This window comes from Nicotiana tabacum, chromosome 20 (genome assembly GCF_000715075.1).
Source record: "Nicotiana tabacum cultivar K326 chromosome 20, ASM71507v2, whole genome shotgun sequence".
Classification (NCBI taxonomy): Eukaryota; Viridiplantae; Streptophyta; class Magnoliopsida; order Solanales; family Solanaceae; genus Nicotiana; species Nicotiana tabacum.
Window position 1 is genome coordinate 162425541 of NC_134099.1, and position 21579 is coordinate 162447119.

Sequence of the window (21579 nt, forward strand, 5' to 3'; positions counted from 1 at the left end):
GCAATATTTTTCGATCTTGATTTTATTTTCTCGACGCAATATATTGTCTACAACCATTCACTTGAAATTTTTTTTCACATTTTTTTGAAAATTTTACAATTCTTATGTCCAAACGCTCACTTAATAAAATGATCTAATTGTATAAATATTATTTGAATCGTCTGCATATTTATCTTTGACATTTGATTCTATTAGATGCGAATAATACCCCACTATCGTCATTTCATATATACAGTTATACACGCATCAAAGTTGTGCTCTGCTTACATGATACATGTAACCATTTTTATTATTCAGCTAAACAAGATAATGAAAATGCAAATTCTTTTGCCCTTCGAAAAATATATGGAAATAAAGAAACATTGCTGCAGAAAAACATAAGCCAAAAAGAAAAATTAGAAAAAAATTCATTAAACAATTTCCACTAGATAACTACCAACTTAATGGAAATAATTAAGAAAAAGATTAAGAAATTTGGAAGCCAAAGTGCTAAATGAACAGTTCAAAATAGAGAATTGTTAGATAACTTATAGGAGGTAAAGGGACTTTGGATTCCATTAACATGAACTCTGCATCATCCTACAAACTAACTTCAGGTAAAACCTAGCAACAGATCTTCAAATGACCATCTTCTGTTCCAACCACAAAGAACCGCGAGAAAGGTAGAATATTTATACTTGATAAAACAGACACGTTCTTTGATTCACGATCACCCATGTATAGATACTGAGGCGTAACAACTTGCTGGGCGTCCTGCCACATTTCGTTAAAGCCAGCAAGAAGCAAATTAGAGCAATAGCTCAAGTAGTGATTTCAGCATTAGTTTTCAGAGTAAAGGAGCAAAATAAGAAAATGAGTCCCCCAGTATATTTTATTTGTTCCGCGCCAAAGTATGATCAGTACAATAACCAGTAGTAGTTCTTAGCCTTCCCTTTTCAAAAGAGGAAGATTACAGAAAATAAGCCACCACACATTACATTTCATTTTTTCTGCACGGTAACTAGTTATTTTGCACCACCCGCCAACTAAGATTAATAGTGGCAGCCGACAGAGCAATCTACATCACAAGGAATTAAAGTGCTATTCGTCGTGCAGCTACTATACTCTTCATAAGCAATGAATTATCACAGCCCTAATTCGTACAAATTATAGTGATCGGAGGTATCCTCTGCTACTTAATGATAAAATGCATTTTATATTAATTTGTATTCACTGGAAAACAAAAACTTATTAATATTTTGAACTGGTTATCTTTCATTTGATTATACTTTCCTTCTTTTTTGAATAAGCAAGGTTCTTTGAATTACTTGTACCTTGAATATATATATATATATATATATATATATATATATATATGTCTACTTAGGTCCATTCACATCATAAACATCTATAATTTCAAGTATCAAGATTATGCCGCTGTCTAATACACATTGTTCAAGAGACTAGATAGAAATGCATTCCTCATAAATAAAGAAGCCTTAAAACAAACTAGATGATATAAATTCTACAGATTTATATGCCAGTAGACTATTTATCTTTTTTTATGACTGAGAAATCCGTCTGGAGTCAAACCTTAGGACTAACGCAACCTTTGAAACTCGGGGATAATGGGTCCGCCTCTCTACCCTTCTCCACCTATATACCAAGCTTACTTCGATGGCGCATGGCGCAGGGCTCGAACCTGTGACCTAAGTCACAAGTCCCTCAATCTTCTCCGCTTGAACTAAGCCCTGGGGGCAGTGCAGCTAGAGTATATAACATTTTATAGATAGTAAATGCAGCTATGATGTTAAACTCAGAGAAGAATGTCACCGTCTTAATTTTCCCCTTAATTATTACCCTGTGCAACTTACATTTCATATACTACATCTATCTTAACAAGATTAATTACATTTCAGAAACAGATTCTTTAGTGAATTTCTACAGATCCACCAAGGCATATGTGACTTTTGTGTTTCAGATGAATGGCAAATAGACCAGCCAGGAGGATATAACAATATCAAATTGTATACTATCTTATGCGCAAGCAAGCAGAATATCCAAAATTCAGTGGAAGGAAAAAGAAGTGTCTATAAAGTGAAAAGATACAGCTAGATACATACATCATCAGAAGAGCTGGCCAAAGAAGAAATCCCAATTTTACTGCGGGATATTGAAATCACATTTTGTCCCCAAATGGAGAAACCAGAAACACCATCACTGTGACATCTGGAAGCCAAGGGTTCTGATTTCCAATTTCTGTGATTAAAAATGAAGTAAAACAGAAAAAGACGAAAATTAAAAATCTCAAACAAGAAAAAGCTAAGTAATGCATTGAGTAAACATGACATGAATCTAATCAACGAAGTGTATGTGTTCCTTGGAAAGATAAGTAGAAATCAAAAACTTTCTGGGGACATTTTCCAGAATGCAAAGCCAACAAATGCCAGGTCGTGCACGCGATCAAATTTGTTCTTCATCATCTCATGGGTTTCAGCTTTTGGCTTTCTCAAACATGAAATTTCGCAATTGCTAACTTAGAAAGAAACATATTTGAAACAAAAGCAGACCAAATTATTATATGACTTGAGTTAAGATACCAATGACTTTAAGCTATGCAGTTTACTGGAGATGAAATGCAGCTCAATGGTTCTAGCTATGCAGCCAGTTTCACACTGACTGACAAACTAACTGTATGCAAGAATTCAGTCACGGATAAGATTGACTGAGATCTAGGCCAATCCGTGCTGGGCCTAATCTCGGACTGGGCCTAATCTTATTGTGCCCCATTTTCACGAAAATTAAGTCCATATTGCAAAACTTAAAGACAAATGTAGAACATTAAAGTAACCTTCTCAAGTCCCAAATCCTTAAGGTGCGGTCGAGGGAGCTCGAAACCAGCAAATGTTCTTCTGGCGCGGCTATCTGCAGGCAGCAAGCAAGTAAAAACACCAGAATAAGTAGAACCCCTTTATTTCAAGCTACTGGGAGTAATAGCCAACTCTACCTTTGTGACAAAACCATCATGAGCTTGCCATGAGGAAATAATTTTTCCACTCCTCACATCAAATAACCTGCAATAGCCAGAACTTTGCCCAACAGCAACCCAAGATGGATATTGAGGATTTCCGTATTGCTGTTTAGTCGAAGCACATGAGCATATGGAAGAAATCAGAGAAGGGAAATTGGACTCAGTAGCTTCACTCCTCCATAAATGAAGTTTTTGGCCTTGTCTGACGTCAATGAATCTGGATGCCAAAATAACATTGACTGGATAAACCATGTAAGAGAATGTATCTGAGTCAATTAAATACAACTCCAGAAGGCACTGACCTGAGAGAGCCATTTCCAGTACCCACAACAAGATTGTCCAGATATTCTGAGTAATGCATACTAGTGTACAAATTACCATCAAATGAAGTGTTCAATATTCCACCTGACAATGAATTGAAATGTAGCATATTAGCCTGTTCTGCATTCAACTTAGAAGCTTTGGCCAAAGGGCCAGTATGTTGCGCAGGGCTTGTCGAAAACTCTGCAAACACAGATATTAGCTTCCCTGTTTGGCCATTCCACACATGCACTGTCCCATCACAGGATGCTACCCTTCCACAGGATGCCAAAAGACAAATGTCATTCACAACCTGTAAAGGGAAGAAAAATAAATGCGTAGAAATTCAGTGCGGGTTTTTTTCCTATATATCTCAACCTAATTATGTGGAAAATTTAATAGAAGGCATTTTTAAGGTACAGAACCAACTCATGCTTCGTAAGGATTATGTTCAGTTCCTCTTGCAAAGAACAACTACAAGTTAACAAGTCGTTAGGCACAACGTACAGATGAATGCTTACTGTTTGATAGCAAAAAAGGACAATGAAGCTGAAAAATAGAATTGTTGGATAGTTATGCGTAAATAGTCCTAGTCCCATATGTAGTAGGAGTAAAATATGTCCTAGTCCCATATGTAGTAGAAGTAGAATAAGTCCTAGTCCCATATGTAGTAGGAGTAGAATATGTATTATATATAGGGCTCATGTATCATTGTTAAAAACAGATTTTTCTCCCATGCATTCTCACATGGTATCAGAGCTTCAGTGAGAAAATTATCGTTGTGCATCATTCCAGCGACATCCGGGAAAAAAGATCTCGTCGCCGTGCAATTTTCCGGCAACTTCGTCTTGTTTCCAGGGTTCATCACTGCTACAGTAGTACTGCGCATATACCAGTACCACCACCAAATCCGAAACCCTTGTGCGATCAAACCCCAGAAATTCTAGTTCCATCGAGATAGAAAAGTCAGTCACCGTGCGCCTTTCCAGTTGACGACTCAAGTTTGATTTGCGTTATCTCCTCATCGGTAAGTGTTGTGCGAAAACCAATACTACCATCTTATTCGGAAAAGTCGGGCAACAAAACCCCAGTCAATTGCTCCGGCAGAAAGTCCCTCACGCGCCTCCACGTGCCGCCTGAACTAGGGTTCCGACAAGCTACAATAACTTTTCTGGTGTGTGTGAGCCGTTCCAGCCACTTTCTGGCAAAACTTCTTAAGGACAACTTACTCGTCCAGTGATTCCGAGCCTACGCGTAAAAATTACATCAAATTCTGATAACTAATAGTAATTTCCAGAAAAGTTTCTGTTTACTGGTGGTGTTTTAGAACCTATTATAATTTTCCGGCGCTTTTCAGCCAACTTCTGCTTATCAGCAACCACTTAGTTTTGTTGCTCAGAGGCAGTCTAGCGGTCTTGTATGTCGAATGATTAGCTTGCAGATATTTTCACAAAGTCACTCATTGGTCCTCGTATTAGTTACATATGTAACAAGCTCGGTACATATGATTTGTATACACCGGCTTGAGGGGGAGTGTTGGATAGTTATGTGTAAATAGTCCTAGTCCCATATGTAATAGGAGTAAAATATGTCTTAGTCCCATATGTAGTATGTAGTAGAAGTAGAATAAGTCCTAGTCCCATATGTAGTAGGAGTAGAATATGTATTATATATAGGGCTCATGTATCATTGTTAAAAACAGATTTTTCTCCCGTGCACTCTCACAAAAATCATGTAACAAATTCCTTTTGTTGGGAGGAATCCAGGTTCCATAATGTGACATAGCTTAGCAATACTTATTATGTATCAACAACAATCTGTCAATCAATTGAAACCGACAGACAAGCAGGAACATTATACCAGATTATAATTTGCTTAAATGCATGAAAACTGCCAAGTAAGCTGATAAGACATTCCATTGCGGTGTCTATATCAGCTTTCCCTCAACAATAAATATCTTATTATACCAGAAAATGGCGCACACCTTATGCCCAAGATTATAACAGTTAATTCTCTTAAATAAGGAAAGCAAATCACTGAAGCAGAATAGAACAGTGGGAGAAATCAATCATTCTCCGGTCTAAGGTTTTCCTGCTACGGAAGTTTCATCTGTATACCAAATAAAGCACAATAAAACACTCTCTTCCCATTTTATTGGTGAAGATAAGATAAAATGAGCACAGAGATCAGAAGGTCGTATGACTGGCATATGAAATTGGTGGTAGCAGCAAAAAAAACGCATTTGTTTGGAAAGTTGGTATGATAGGGAAAACATTAGATGATCATTAGAGTTTTAATTTTTAAAGCCTTTTAATATCCTTTTGGATGTTTTTACTATAGAAGTTTGTCGAACTCTTTATCACATTCCAGCACAGAAAGTGCGTCAAAGAAATTAGGAAAGGAGGAGCACATAAATAAAAAAGGAAACTAAAGAATCCGCGTTCTATTTAGTGCCATAATGTTAACTTGTTATAAACCTATTATATCAGGGGAAAATAATAAGAACTTTTTTATCATTAAAAAAAAAGCTTTTTTCTTTCAATCATAAGACAGGTGATGCAATTCAAACAAAAGAAATAGAATAGGCACACCTCCTCATGGCCGTAATAACCAGATATAGAATCAATTCTTGACAACTCCCACTTTTGAACAATCCCTTTGAATCCTGGACCAACTCCAGCAGTGAAAAGAAAGCATTCATCTTGGCAGACTGCTATAGATCTTAGCACTCCGTGATGTGCTCGAACAGAGTGCAGAACAGATGCTTTGATTTTCCATGGAAGTTCATCCTTTGAACCACCAGGACGGCCAATAAAATCAGGGCCACTCCAATTAGCAGCTGGACTCGGGAACCAATACCAGGGTTCCATCTTGCTAAAATCTGAGCCTCTTGCATTCCTATCTGCAGAATCCTGATGCTGGCTAGACAGATGTCTGTTTAATGTAGGGGTTTTGGAGCCTCTTTTTCCTTGTGATTGAGGTGTTGACCACCCTAAACCATTCAGCAACTTCTTAGCTGGAGTACATTCAGAAGTTAAGCTCTCACCAAGAGACAGCTTTCTAGCATATGTTCCTGGACCACTTCGAGAGGATTCCCCTGCGGATTCCCACTGAATCATGAAATTTCAGAAATCAACACAAAAAGGAAAAGGGTATACAAGGGAAAAAATGTAGTTCTTTCTTTTCATAAGTAATATTTTATTGATGCCAAAACAGCACTAAGGTGGTTCTGGGAAAAAAATACATAGTTCTATACTACTATCATTAGAAGTATGGAGTCTTGTTCAGAATCAAGTCCCTTCTTATGCGGCTTTAACTTGAAGTAATAAATCCCTTTTCAATACTCAATTTATCTAGGAGCTTAAGCTAATTTTGTATATCTTATATTTGTCAGATTGAATGCCTCACAGCAGCGTCAGCAGCAAAGAGCCTATCATTTAGTACTCCATCTTGATTTTGATAACCATTTGAGGGAGTTCGTACCGAACTTGACATGTTAGTGTTTGAGAATATAGAATTTTTCCTCTACAACTTAAAGATCCTATTAACAGAAGTATTAGGAAGCATACCTTCCAGTTATAACGGCGCAGAAGAAACTGCTCTAGTAGCAACCATGTGGCACAACACTGGCGAAGCTTCTCTATACCAAGAAGAGATGCAAATGATGGATATAAAAGCATCCTGCACAGGTTAAAGTTTATTACATGATACGAGAAATGATAAGACGACAGCATATTCCAAAAATCAAAAAAACCCACACAAGGTCCAAACGGCTTGTAATTTTGTTCTCATCTTCCCCCTTGGTGCTGGGACCTCGAATTCCTCCCTGGATGCTAGAATTACCTGCTTTCTCCTGGGAGAAGGCAAGCTCATCAAAAAGTTTCCTGAGTTTCGGAAGGACGTGTAATGCTGTTAAATCTGATCCAATTTGCTGACAAAGAGCTAGCAGATTTCTTGCAGCACCCTTGCATGCAAAAGAATTCCATCATCTACACAGATAACAAGCATAAAGAATCAAGAAATAAAGAAAGAGAATTTGGAATTTTCACTTGAACCTCCTGAGATTCTAATAATAGAAGAAAAACCTCCATATTTCTTTATAACAGCAAAAATATAGTTCATGAATAAGGGAGTTTTCTGTAACTTTAGGAACTTGAGGAAAGCTCCCCTTATTGTCCCAGCAGAGTGTAAATTGTCACTTCATAAAAATATGCGTAAAATCACTACTATTTTCTTTTAACTAGAAATTTCAACACCAAATCATGGCAGCAAAGCAAAATATAAAAGTTATATACAACATCTTCTACTTGCGTCACCTCAACATGCACTGTCTTCAAAGATCCAGGAAGATGAGTATTTTGTAACGCTTGCGAAAGCACAATTGTTGTGCAGGGGTTAGGGAGCGAGTTTAAAATTTTGGGGCATAAGAATCTGGAAAGTATCCTCTCTATAATTTTATTTCATCAAATGTGGCTCCCTAGTTCAAGAAAGTGCAGGTTTGCAACAAAGCGTAGCTAAGAACAGGGACAAAAGAGAAAAATTGAGAGAAAAGTTGAAATACCTCGACCACCTGAATTCCCAAGTTGGTCTGCATGAGAACCTGAAGATATAAGAATCTGCCATCCTACAAAAGCATTTCAATGCATTACTAATTGGAACATATGCTGAAATTTATTATGAAATTAAAATTATTTGATATCAAATTCCATACCTCAACAAGCTCCTTAACAAGCGCCTCCCTTGTCAAGGAAGTAGTGAGACCATCTAAAGTCATTAGACAGTCCATTAGGGCCAAAAAACCCCAACTCTGTGCAGCTTCATGCTTATTTGCAAATGAATTGTCAATGCACGAAAGAATGACAATTCTTAGTAATGGTAGAATCTGTCTGACTATGAAACTCTCTCCAAAAAGACCACCTAAAATATAAGAAGCATAGTCAGGTTGCGAAATCAGAAGCATATTTGTAAAAACAGAACATAGGTCTATCCTTCATAATTTACAAATACCAATTCTAACTAAGACATCAATGCCATCATCACTGAGCCCCTTGCCAAAGCAGTGAAGGAGAGGTAAGATCGTCTGGTGAGAAACAAAGAATTAGTCATACATGAGAATAACCTTTTCAGAAAATTCAAAAAAAAGTCTAAATACTTCCACCTATCAAAAGGGTAGAGGGGATGAGGAGGGGAACTTTGGTTGACTACAACCTGATGAACAGTAACAGGAACGCCAAGTTCCTCACTAGAGCCAATCAACAGGACAGAAGCAGCAATAGCAGAGCTCTTGCAAGGAGTACCAAGTAAGTTTGATACAACAAATGGATGTACTGTCTCCACATACGCTTGTTTACCAATCTTGTTCCATATATCCAGCACAAAGGAACCTTGGAGAAGAGAAACCTTCAAATGTGAAGGACCAGTACCCTGATAGAAAAGAAACACAAAGTAGGTTTTGGGAGCAAAAGCCAAGGAGATAGACAGATCAAACATTTAGACAGCATAGTTAACCTGAAGAATCTTCTGGATAGCAGGTATGACCAGTTTCTTTACTGCTTCTGGAGTCAGACACCTCAAAAGTTCTGTTATTACTGTGCAACCCCATTCAGCTTCAGAATCCGACAAAGGATTCAAGACTAGTTTCAAACAGTTAGGAGCACACATTTCGGCAGCAAATGTTCCCATTGCTTTGAGTGCTCCCTGTCGGGCAAAAGCTGCAGCGTAACGAAGTCGTGATTCATCTTTTGCTATAAGCTGAAGGGGGGCAAGAAACAAATAGGATGACTTGACTGTTGCTAGAAAATAAGGAGAGTCCAAAAGACATTTGGCAGAAGGCCTCCTATTGAAGGAAAAGAGAACAGTTAGTTTTGAGATGGTCCCTTGCCTTCTGCAGATATTGACACTACATAACGCAGTTAGGAGGTAATATCAATGCAAGATTTTAAATAAGGAAAGTGAATACAGAACTATACCTCCTCCAATCCTTTTGGATGCAGGATTCAACAACAACTTGAGTGTCAGGGGGAAGATCTTGTACTAATGCAGGTAAGACACCGCACTCTAAGTACACAGCTAAAGAGGTTGGATCAAAAAGTGGCCTTCTCAGGTGAAGTTCTGCTAAGATGCAGCCAACAGCAAAGATATCATTAGCAACATCTTCAGACAAAATGTGTGGCTGAGAACATTTTTGCTTCCAAAGCAATAGTGCTTGATATCCCATAGATACATCATCCACCACTTCAATATTCTTGAGAAGGTAGTTCACATCAATGACAGATGGCTTGACTGTAATGGTGCTATAGCCAGTTTTTCTGGATGTAGTATTCTCTAATTTCTTAGTTAATAGCCCTTTCCCAGGGGAGTCAAGATCTTCATGATCATCTGGATGCAAATTGTAAATAGGAGCCAAATGAGGCGCATGCTCGGAGAATGCAGCTGCTTCTTCCAATTCATGCAAGAATGAAGTTCCAATAACCAGAGCTTGCTCAGTCACGTCACATGTTGGGAGTTGATTCATTTCAGCTTCATTGGACGTGTCACAAATTCTCACGGTAGCAAGCCGCCGAGGAGGATGTGGTTTTGTAAAAAGTTGACGACGTCCCACTGATTTCGGTTTTGAAGGAGCAGATGAGGGCAACATAACATTTTTGGCAGCAACAGCAGCGTCACCACACAATTTGTAGCCGAAGGTGATGTCAATCCAATTATGTAGTTGGCGTGAAACCCGATCGCTTTCTAAAGCGTCTCTATGCAACTTGATGAATTCCTCGGGGGTGCCCGCCCATGAGGGCACAGCCAAATGAGACATCCCAGAATGTATAGAATAGAATATATGCGGATCACAATAAAATTCTGGAATGCACTCATCAGGTGTCCATTGATATAGTCTTTGCATGGTGGAAGGATATTCATTTGGTTCATAAACTGAACGAACAGCCATACGCAAAACACTCAAGGGCAACCTCCTCGCCTTATAACTGCAGACAGCCAGCTCAGACAGGCACTCGTCTGATACATGATGAGGAATTTCAGATGTCGAATACGTGAAGTCCAATTGCTCGTCACCTTTTGCCAGCCTCCATTTGCTCTTAGCTAGATCTCTCCATCCCGTGTCAGTATTCTCATCAGGTTTCACGCTAAAATCTATAACCCATGGCATTACAGTATAAAAGGTATTGTCACCCCACCTTCTCCCTGCTAATCGGTTTAAGACTAATAGATACTCAAAGTTACTCATTTCACCCTTCCACCAACATTTAAAGCTAGAAAACCAATCTGTAGATTGGGAGAGCTTTAGATCAGCATAAAGCCCTTGTAAAGAGCACCCGCTAAAACAGCAACTAACTCCTGAATCAGGACTGCACTCTATTTTAGAAATTGAAACGGAACTCTGGAGGAACTTATTACAAATGGGCAGCCAACACCATAGAGAATCAACCAATGATATACTGGATGGACAGACATTACCATGGGAAACACCTAAACCATGCATGTAAGCCAACCCTGATAATAGCTGAAAGATTAAATACCGCATATGCCAGTCAGACTTTATGACACCAGGGCTGAAGTGAAGTATGTTTTCCAAGGTGTGTGGCATTTTTGGAAGCAACAAATTAAGTTGACCAGAATTTTTTAGCATTCCTAAAGTCGGAGAAATGTTTGGATGCCTTATGCAGCCAGGGCAGTGTTCTTCCTCAAATGAAGGAATCCCCACTAATCTAAGAAAGTTAACACTCTCTCGTCCTGATCTTTTACCTTCTATCATGAGAGTTAAAGAATGTAAAATTTGATCTTCAAGAGATCCAGCCAAGAATTCTGAAATAATACATTCAACTAATGCCGATGAAGAAATCCCAATCCGAGCGACTGGAACCAGGGCAGTCAGAGTCCTAAAGCAAGAAAACGTACCAGAAAAGTTACAAGTCAAATTTTGACAACCTAGTCCATATAGGGATGTATGTTTGCCACCATTCTGCAAATCTTCACATTCAGTTGATCTAGTTTCTAACGAAGAAGTTTTATCACTAGAGAGTCCAACACTGACCTCAGCTTGAACCTGATCAATCTCCACCTGAACTGCCTGCGCACTGCCACTATTCGTTCTTGCTTCAAGATCCTCTAGATAATACTGATCACTGCACAGAAGGGCGCTAAGTTGTATAAGATCATACTGGGACCAACTATGTCCACAAGAATCAGTCTACTACTTATCAAATCTGTACATGTTTTCTTCTAGTTTTTTCTTTGCTTCCACTTGAGAAAGTGGAGTGACATACTATTCCAACTTTTTAAAGGGCCAAACTGGCATGAAGCAGACCAGCCAAAACAAGTCAACATCTTTAAATAAAAACAACATGTTCCCTCTGTTCCAATTTATATGGTACTCTTTTGGAACGTCAAAAAATGTTTGACGTCAAGCTATATCAATAAAAAAAATTGCAATTTTCAAAATGTGCTAAAAGAGTGCCACCATATAGAAGGTAGCATTAGTTACAAGAAAATTTAATATTGTCGTATAATATGCTACCGCACTCCCCTCTGCACAAATCAATGAGTCTGACAAAAACAATGTGCCAGACGATATCAATCTGACTCGTTCCCAGAAACATTCTCTGAAAGGATCTAATCGGCCTCTTCAAACGATCAATAACCATCACTGTCATCTCCGTCCATAAAGAATATAGACAGTATTAATCAACTGCCCATCAATCCAAAACTAGTTGGGATCAGCTATATAAATCCACTATTCACCATCAATGATGAATCCACTATCCATCTTAATTCGAGTATTTTTACACTAGCTATCAACATACCGCAACGCTCCTCCTGTATCCTTACTTGAAACAAGCTAAGCTTTCACATAGACAATAAGACTTTCTTTAAAGGCGAAGGACTTGGGATACAATGCCTCAAACTAATTACAGTCAGCCATATAAAGGGGCAAGTGCATACATAGCCATTCTTAGGTATGCTATTTAGAGATTAGCCAGTATTTATTTTGTCTTGAAATTTTAAACCAAAAATCTTAACTTCGGGATAATTCCGGACACTTTTGTCCCAAAAAATTAAAGTGAAAAATTGAAAATCGGGACGCACTGGCTAATTAGGTGGCTACCTGGTGTCATTTCTACCCATATAAATCCTCTAATATCTAAACCAGGAACCAGCTATGCTTCCTTGCTTTCATATAGAAACAAAGTTTCTTCTTCTATTATCACATAGACACAAAGTTTCCTTTTTTCTTTCTTTTTTCAAGTGGGGGATGGGAAATGCACACACACACAAAAGATCATACAAAAAAAAAAAGCACAAGATTCATACATGTAAGTGGCCAAGCAACTATCTTTATGAAGGGGCATATAAGTCAACTGAAATTGTGGCAACCCTTCTCCATTTGAACTTGATGGCTGCAAAAATCAACAATTGAGAGGATTAGTATTTAGTAAAAATCACATAACTCTTCTTGCTACACAAATACAAATGTACCTGAACAACGGCGGTAGAGCCAAAAGGAAGAGGAGAATCGGAAAGACCATAACAGAATATGAGTTGGTCAGAGAAATCTGATTGAATTCTGCGTTGAAGACACTCAAAACACATTTCCCTTCCCATTTTCAAGTTTCAATTACAGATTTTGATGAGTTTTCATCAAATCAGAAACTTAGCTTGTTGTCTTTAAATGCTCTTCGGGCAACAATTACTGAAGAAGAGAGCAGGAACAAAAACAGGATCACTACACAACAAGATTCCGAGCTTCTTCTTCTTTTCTTTGTAATTGTTTTTTCAGACAAATTCCCGAGTTCTCTAACGATGTGGGTGATCATACGACGTCGTTATCATGTTTTGCAAGTTAGCATGTAAATTGGTCTTTTCTCACCTAATTTGCAATTTGTAAATGGATTTGAAATATACTCGTGTATATTTTCAAAGTACTATCAATATAATTTAACATATTATATCAAGCTATTAGTTTACAAGTGAATTATTTATATTAGTTTACCAATTCAATTGTTGTTTTTCCATTTTAATATTGAATAATTTAGAGTTTCCGACATTACAAATTATATCACATTTTTTACTAACATACATATATGTAAACATACTTAACAAATTCCTTGCAATGTTGGACCCAATGTAGCATACTATCATGACTATGTTTTGGTCCCAATTACCCTATGTCAATATCTGTAAATATGATTTATTTATTTTTGGCTAGGTCTACATTGATTCTAAGCAATTTTAAGATATTTTGAGACAACTTAAACGGTGTGTTTGGTACGAAGGAAAATATTTTCTAAAACTCCTTCTCAACCTTCCGCACCCTCATCAATCCACCCCGCACCACCCAACCTCATCCACCCCACCTCCTCTCTCCAAAAAGGCTTTTTTTGATTTTACAAATTTCAGTTTTTTTTCGTCACCACCCACCCCTGCTACTCCCCCCCCCCCCCCCCCCCGCAAAAAAAAATATTTTTTTACTTTTTTTTGTAATTTTAAATTTCTGTTTTTCCGTTTTTCTGCACCACCCACCCCTACTTCCCCCCTCCACCCCGCACAAAAAAACAATTTTTTTAAACGTTTTTTTTGTATGTGCAATTTTTATTTTTTCGTTTTTCTGCACCACCCACTGCGCCCCCCACCCCCGGATTTTTTTTATATATATATTCAGTTTTAGTTTTTTCATCTTTCGGTTTACAGGTTCGAAATTTTACAAGTTCCAAAGTTATGAGTTTGGAAGTTTATGTGTTTGAAAGTTTACGGGTTTAGAAATTATAAAGTTTAAGGGTTTGAAAGTTCGCGATTTCGAAAGTTTAGCAGTTCGAAAATTTATGAAATTTGTGGGTTCGGAAGGTTGTTGGTTCGAAAGTTTATGGTTCATGTTTATTGTATCTAGATTATTTAGAAATACTTTTGAGAAGTTATTTTTCTTAATTCGCGTGCCAAATATCAGAAAATGAATAAGATTACTACTTGTTTTCTATGAAAATATTTTCTTGGAAAACATTTTCCGTTATACAAACACACCAGAGTCTCAAAATATGGTGGGCTAGGTCTCATTTAACACCTTCAAACATCGCAGTTTTACACTTTAATGTTGTTGGGATTGTCAAAGTACTTCGAGTGACTTTTTCTTGCTGACACTGTTGAGATATATTATTAACCATGCGGTTTAGACATAGTATTATATTTTATTCTTTATGAAATAATTATTTATTTAATTTATTCAATTCAATAAATTACTACTTTAAATAGATCATTTGTTACATGTGTGTCCTTTTGATTATGTAGTAGACAATTTAGTGTATGGAGTTTTAGCTCATGTACAGAAGATTAAATTGTTTGTTCTCATAATTAATAAACTATGTTCATAATCAAATATATTGTTGGACAAAACATCTTGATGATTGTAGCACAAGATTATAGTATAATTTATCTTGATTATGGGAGTAGTTTTACTCCAACATCTTGTGCTAGTATACTCAGTGTATATTGAACGGACCAAGTAGAGAAAAGATATTTTTGTACTGAATATATAAAATATTTTATCTAATTCATTAAATGAGCTTATACTCCTAATCTTGATATAATTATTATGATCAATGTAATTTGTTTTGATTTATCAAAAGGTACGACTCTATTTAGAGTTAGTGTATGCCTAATAGATTGGACAATAACGAATAACATTTGTGAATAATAATTAGTTGATAGAATCAATGACTCGTTTTTGAGTTTGATGATACCCCTTTATGTAAGCTTATAAGTTTTATGTGAAAATCCGACCGATAGATTTTGTATCTGTCACATGAAATGTTTTAAGCGGAATTGTAAAGGATTTAATTAGTTGATTAAATTAAATTTTCAGTGATTTAATTTAATTAACTGGTGTTTAAGATTTTAACATGGGGAGTTAAAATAAGTGTTGTTGAATTTTCGAAATTCATATTGAGGAGTTCAATTGCAGTTTATTAGTGGACTAAATTGCAATTAATTATAGTAAGAATTAATTCATGTTAATTTCGTATTAATACTATAGTTGGTAACCTCTTATTATTATTGTGGACCCTGCTATACCTAGTAAAGACCTGGACAAGACTTGGGTAAAAAGTGACTTGGGAGAAAAGTCACCTAATAGAGTTGGAGTTGAATTCTACTTGTAGAAGGAGAATCCTACACGTTTTCGGAGGAGGATTTTCGGCCAAAATAACTCTATTAAAGGAGGACTAATTTCACCCAATAACTCACTTTTTTAGAGTTGTATTGTTCTTGCGCACCCAAAAACAAAGTCGTCCAAGGTTTTACTAGGCAAATAGCAGAAAACTGCAATCCTGGATTCTTGTTGTCTGGAAGATTTGTGCAACTATTTCAAGAGGTTAGTGCTTCTAATCTTGTTGTTATTGCGTTGTCTAGTTTACATGTATTTGATGTCTGGTTGTATGCTTGCTTCCGTTGCGCATGTTCTAACATTGATATCAAACGCCATCTTACATCTAACTAGATAATGTAATACAACATGTATAGAGTAATATTAAAATGTGTTATTTATTTATACATGTTTGGGATGATTATTCTTTGTTAAAAGTGATTGTATTTATTAGTATCTTAATTCTGTAATTCTGAAATTATGAATTAATGTATACATGTATAAACAGTTATGTTATATTTAAATAACAGTCTATTTAAATTACGTTTTTGCTGAATAGCATTTTTTTTTTGATAAAAACGTGACTATTTTTTGAATGCTATTAATTGTGTAATTATGGGTTAATATACATATGCATAAACAGTGAATTAATACCATTAATCTGTTTTAGTTGCGTTCTGTCCATAATCACAGTGTTATATTAATAAAAACTTGACTATTTTGTATGATATTAGTTTTGTAATTTTGGATTAATATACAAAATTATGAACAGTGGCATTTTGGACTAGTGAAAAACATATTGTTTTTACAATTATGTCTAAACACATTTTTATTAAATAAAAAAAACTATTTTGAGTTCTGAAATCATATATTAACATACATCAGTATAGTATGTGATTTGAACAAGTCAAAATAATTAAAACCCCTTAAAACGCCAAAAACAAAATTCTCGAAATTTTAGAATTCTAAAATTCTGCCTAACTCCGATTGACCTCAAATTTGGTAAGTTTGTCAAAAATGGCCCAGTGAGCAATAGTTATGGGCTAATATGTTGGTTTTTGGGCATTCGGGGTCGTTTAGATGAGTATTTGGCCATTTTTCTATTTCTGGAAATTTTTTTTATTAAAAGAAATCTGTGATGTTAGGGTTCAATTCTCATTGTTTCCAACCATGTTTTACAGTAATATAATGAATTTATATGTTGACATAGGTCTTCTTCTACATCGGATAAATTCATTATAGATGATTACTGTAGTTTTTGCCTCTAGTTATTTGATTATTTGTATTAATTCTCCAACTGAGTTACATGTTGATTGAATGAAACTAGAGTTTATAAAAGTGATATTTACCTATCTTAAATTAACAGTTTACTCTCCATCTGAGTTGGTCATGTTTAAATTTATGGGGTTAATATCTTACATCACTCATATATTTTGCATGAATAGTTAAGTTTCCCTAACGAATCTAACTGTTCAATGAGCATGATTATATGTGTAATGTGCTATTTTGAATTTAATTATTCTAAATACATAACTATGATCTATTCTCTCAGATTAACCATGTCTTCATTCAACCCACTTACCTCAATTTTGAACCAAAAAAGTTAGAAGGACCGAATTATGTTGACTAGAAAAGGAACCTTGATATTGTCCTAACTGCTGAAGGTTACAAATTTGTAATCACTGAGGAGTGCCCAGAAAAACCTGAAAATGCTACTGATGATAAGGTTAGGCCTATGACAAATGGGTTAAGGCTTGTGAGAACGTGATTTTTGCCTCACACGAATTACTCCAAAAGAATTTCCAAAAATAGATTTTTTTTTCTTTAACTATGTGTTATTCTAGGAATTATTGTGCGATTTTCTTGATTGTTTGCATATTTTTGTGTGCATATTTAATTTTATTAATGCATTAAAAAATATAGCATCTGCATTTAGAATTTGATTTTATATTTTTAGATTAATTAAGTGATTTGTTGTTTTACAAAAATGAAAAATCACAACAAAAAAAACGTATTTTGCATTTTTATTGTTTAATTTCGAATTTTTGTAATTTTAATTTAATTTGGTATTTAATTAGGTGTGGTAATTATTATTTAGAGATATTTAAGTTAATTTGGTAAAATAATTTGATTTAGGGGTTAATTTAGGAATTTAGGCTAGGGAAAATATGTTCACCTAACTAATTAAGAAGCTTCTAAAGTGATGGGGTTCATAATGCACTAATTGAATAATTTAAAGAAAATGGTTTGAGTGGAATCAAATATAAAAATGGGGAAGGAGCATTTGTGAATAGGGTGTGCACTAATCTACTGCCTATTTAGAAAGAGGCTTCTGAAAGAGGAGGGGACGGACAGAAAAATAGTGAGCTTCATCTTCAGATTTTAGAACAAAATGGCGCTCATTCTCTCATCTTCCGAAAATCACCAGATCTTTAGACCCTTAGACCCAACACCGTTCCCAACCTCACCATCTCAGAAATTGCTTCTTTTTCTTCAAGAATGAAAGAACACCAAGAGCAGTTATCATCTCATACACACTTATATCACCTTTGAGAGAGTTAAAATCATATTTGGATACCAAAATTGTAAACGAGCAAAAAAAACGAAAAAGAGTTGAATAACCATGGATTTTTCGAAAAATCTCATTCTCTACCGATTTGTTGGATGAATCTGGTTGGTTTTCAAAGTCGAATCGAGTGCTTAGGGGGTTGTTGTTGCTGATTGTCGCTGGTATTGTAGCTGAGCTCCATCCCTTGCTTGCCCTACCTTTATTCGGTTTAATTGAGTTTTTGCTTGCAGATTGAGGTATATTGCTGTAAAACTATATTGCGTTTTTTATGAAACAATTGAAATCTGCTCATATCATTTCCTATTTCTACTGTTGCTTCCACAAGATTTTGATGATATGGACAACAAATTCCTCATTTAGCCTTCTATATGCTTAGTTTGTCAGTGTTAAATTTTGAATCCACATCGGTTAGTATTGTGTTGTGTGTTTTATTTGATTAAAATTATTTGATGGGCAACATGCAGGTCAATGACCTTAGATTACTGATCATTCTGAATAATTTTAAATTTTAGAGAACACTTATGAGATTGAGCAAATGGCTTGTTTTGACTGTTAAAATATGGGAAGGATCGACTGAATGTTGAGCATACCTCCATAAAATACATAATTTTCTAGTGACAGGAATTTATTTCGGAGATCAAGATTTATAACTAGTGTTTTGCTTCAGCCGAATTGCGAAAATATGTATTATTCTAGAAATATTCATTGTTACAAAACATGTAATTGGCTACATCTAGAAGTAGTATCTAGAGTAGCTTAAAACTTTAGTTTAGAATTTAAATTTTATCTCCGGAGATGATAGGTTGCAGGTTGGTTGAACTTTACTCATGCATGTGTGCATTTTATTGCCGTAGAACACCTCTGCCAGTTCTAAACTTTGTATGCTAATATGTACATGTGCATGTTAAAGGGATTAAAATTAAGGACCATATCTTGTGCTGGTTGAAAAGAATTATGTGTGTGCAGTGTATAGGAGTACCAAGGCTCCATCGGAAACTTAGGGAGTTAAGCCTAACATGGCAACATATATTGCTTTCATAGATTGTAAGAAAGGTATGATGAAGGAAGCTTTAAAGGTTGCCATGGAATATAAGGATCCGATACCAGTTCAAGGCACTGTTTTGATTGCTACTTTGCTACATAAAATGTATACAAGTCCAAATTTTCCAAGCAATAGATTTCTTAGTATTAGAGATTAATTCTATTTTTAGGAAAATAAATGATCAAGATCCTGCAGTTTGCTTTAGCTGAGTACAATCTTTTGAAATAAATCGAGGTGCGCCATTTAGTTGAATTTTTCATGGCCCTCGCAAACTTGAAAGTGCGTAGTTGCTTTAGGCGTGCAATTTTAATTAATTTCCTTAAACTCGGGTGTGCATTTTATGTGACCCAAATCCAAATCTCAATGTTAGATAAAATGTATCGTGGACCGCGGGTACATTTATGTAGCGTGGCTTACGATGTGTTTTAAATAACTTTGAATTTTTTTCCGAAATATTAAAAGCGGTTAAAATAATAGCACATTTTTTGCTTTTTGCTTTTGCTTTTTGCTTTTACTTTTGGCTATAATATCTTGAAATATCATATTAAAGTGTTTTTGCACTCAACTGATGGAGTAAAGATTCTCTTTCAGCATTACACATTACGTATAACACAAATTAGAGTAAATATAGGCAATTGTGAAGTTTCTTTCTCTGTTGTTTGTTTGGCATGGTTGATCCATCCTTTTTTTTTATGCATTCAATTAGTAGATGGTTTATTTACATACTTGAGCCTTTTGTTTAAAAATTGTTTAGCAACCGAACCTCATATTTTGGTTTGAAGCAATGAAGATTTTTGGCCGTTTGGATTTAGATAATTCAAGTCTGATTGGCCAAGAGCTAATAAAAATTCACAAGCTAGTTTTATCTTTCTGTAAATAATCTATCTTTTTTTTTCTATATTAATTTCCATAACATGGCCTTCACAATAATCTTAAATTAGCTTTAGAAAAATAATTAATAAATCTCGTAGTTTGCTTTAGGCTCGATTTAGATTAGTATTGTGATTATGTATACGTCCGCGTAATATAATTGCGAATTTAACTCTAAAAAAAGACTTGAGGGATGCGTTCGCGCAACCTCAATCAAATTTTCTTAAATAAATAAACGAAGCGTTATTAATTGTGGATACTGTCACACCTCCTTTTTCCGCACCCGAGGGGCGCAAGGGAGTTTTTCCAATTAAAGGATAATCGACACGGGATTGGTTTATTTATTTCAGAGTCGCCACTTGGGAGATTTAGGGTGTCCCAAGTCACCAATTTTAATCCCGAATCGAGGAAAAGAATGACTCCATATTACAGTCCGCGTACCAGAAATCTAGATAAGGAATTCTGTTAACCCGGGAGAAGGTGTTAGGCATTCCCGAGTTCCGTGGTTCTAGCACGGTCGCTCAACTGTTATATTCGGCTTGATTATCTGATTTTATACAAATTGAACATATGTGCAAATTTTAAATTTTGACTGCTTTTGTCGTTATTATTATTTTACAAGAATTGCAACGTCGTGAAAACATATCTCGAACCACGTTACATCAATGCACCCGTGGTTATCGATATATCTCGACTCGGTTGAGATTTGGATTTGGGTCACATAAATGTGCACCCGAATTAAGGAAAATAAATTATTAAAGGCGCGCCTAAAGCAACTAGCGTCTTGTTATTTTGGGGAAGGTCGTAAAAATTCGTTAAACGGCACATCCCGAATTCTAAATACTTTGATATATACATACATTTAGAGGGCCCCGCAACTTTTGTACATTTTGTTTGTCGAGGCTCGTCTCATTCTTGTTTTTAAAAGGAATTTGCGACGTCATGGACACGCATCTCGAACCACGTCACAATCAATGTACCCGTGATTAGAAACACATCTCGAATCCGTCGAGATTTGGATTTGGGTCACATAAATGCGCACCCGATTTTAAGAAGGTAAAATTATTAAATACGCGCTTAAAGAGGCTATCGCGTTATTATTCCGGGAGGGTCGTGAGATTTGCTAAACGACCCACCTTGGGAACTGAATACTTCGATATATACATTTAACGAGGGCCCCGCAGTTTGTGCGTTTTTCTTTATTTTTGTCAAGGCTCATCTCGTCCTTATTTTAAAAGGATATCCTATAGCAACTACGTTTCTTGTCGCGTTTGTCTCTATTAATGGAAAACAGAGATAGTCCTAGTTAATTACATGCTTGTAGGCTTATTTATAGCAGGATTCAAAACGCCTTTACACGATCAGAATCACGGCCACATACCCAGGTCGCATCCCGAATATTATGGGCCCAAACCCAGCCCACACAGTATCGGTAGGGTCCTGGGCCACTGCTTTTCCGACGGAAGCCTACTGGGTTCGTTCGATTTAGGCCCAACCTTCGTGAGGTTGAGAAATGCAGGCTTGTATTATTTATTCTAAAGGCAATGATTTGCCAATTATAATGAGGCAGCTTGTTGAAGGGAAATGAATTCAACTATCAAGGGATAACTCCATACTTGGCGTGCATTACAGGATATGTTAAACACAAT

The 21579-nt window shown here is 36.0% G+C and overlaps 1 protein-coding gene across 3 annotated transcripts; it reads right to left on the reverse strand.

Annotated features, from left to right (window-relative positions):
* Nucleotides 1-398: 398 nt before the first annotated feature.
* On the reverse strand, nt 399-13078 carry LOC107787991 (protein GFS12-like). Of its 3 annotated transcripts, XM_075241019.1 has the most exons (17): nt 12794-13070; nt 12629-12714; nt 11352-11442; nt 9280-11279; nt 8819-9146; nt 8519-8734; nt 8318-8390; nt 8022-8227; nt 7872-7934; nt 7069-7274; nt 6880-6991; nt 5902-6420; nt 3313-3623; nt 2987-3227; nt 2831-2904; nt 2103-2238; nt 399-753 (listed from the first exon to the last, which is right to left on the reverse strand). In XM_075241019.1, the coding sequence occupies exons 1-17, from the start codon at nt 12917-12919 to the stop codon at nt 604-606; spliced, it is 4938 nt and encodes a 1645-aa protein (XP_075097120.1). In that variant the 5' UTR covers nt 12920-13070; the 3' UTR covers nt 399-603. The 3 variants fall into 3 exon arrangements, with proteins under 3 accessions (XP_075097120.1, XP_075097119.1, XP_075097121.1); XM_075241018.1 differs by having other exon boundaries at nt 9280-11442; nt 12794-13078; XM_075241020.1 differs by lacking the exons at nt 12629-12714; nt 12794-13070 and having other exon boundaries at nt 9280-11196.
* Between the last annotated feature and the right edge of the window lie 8501 nt (nt 13079-21579).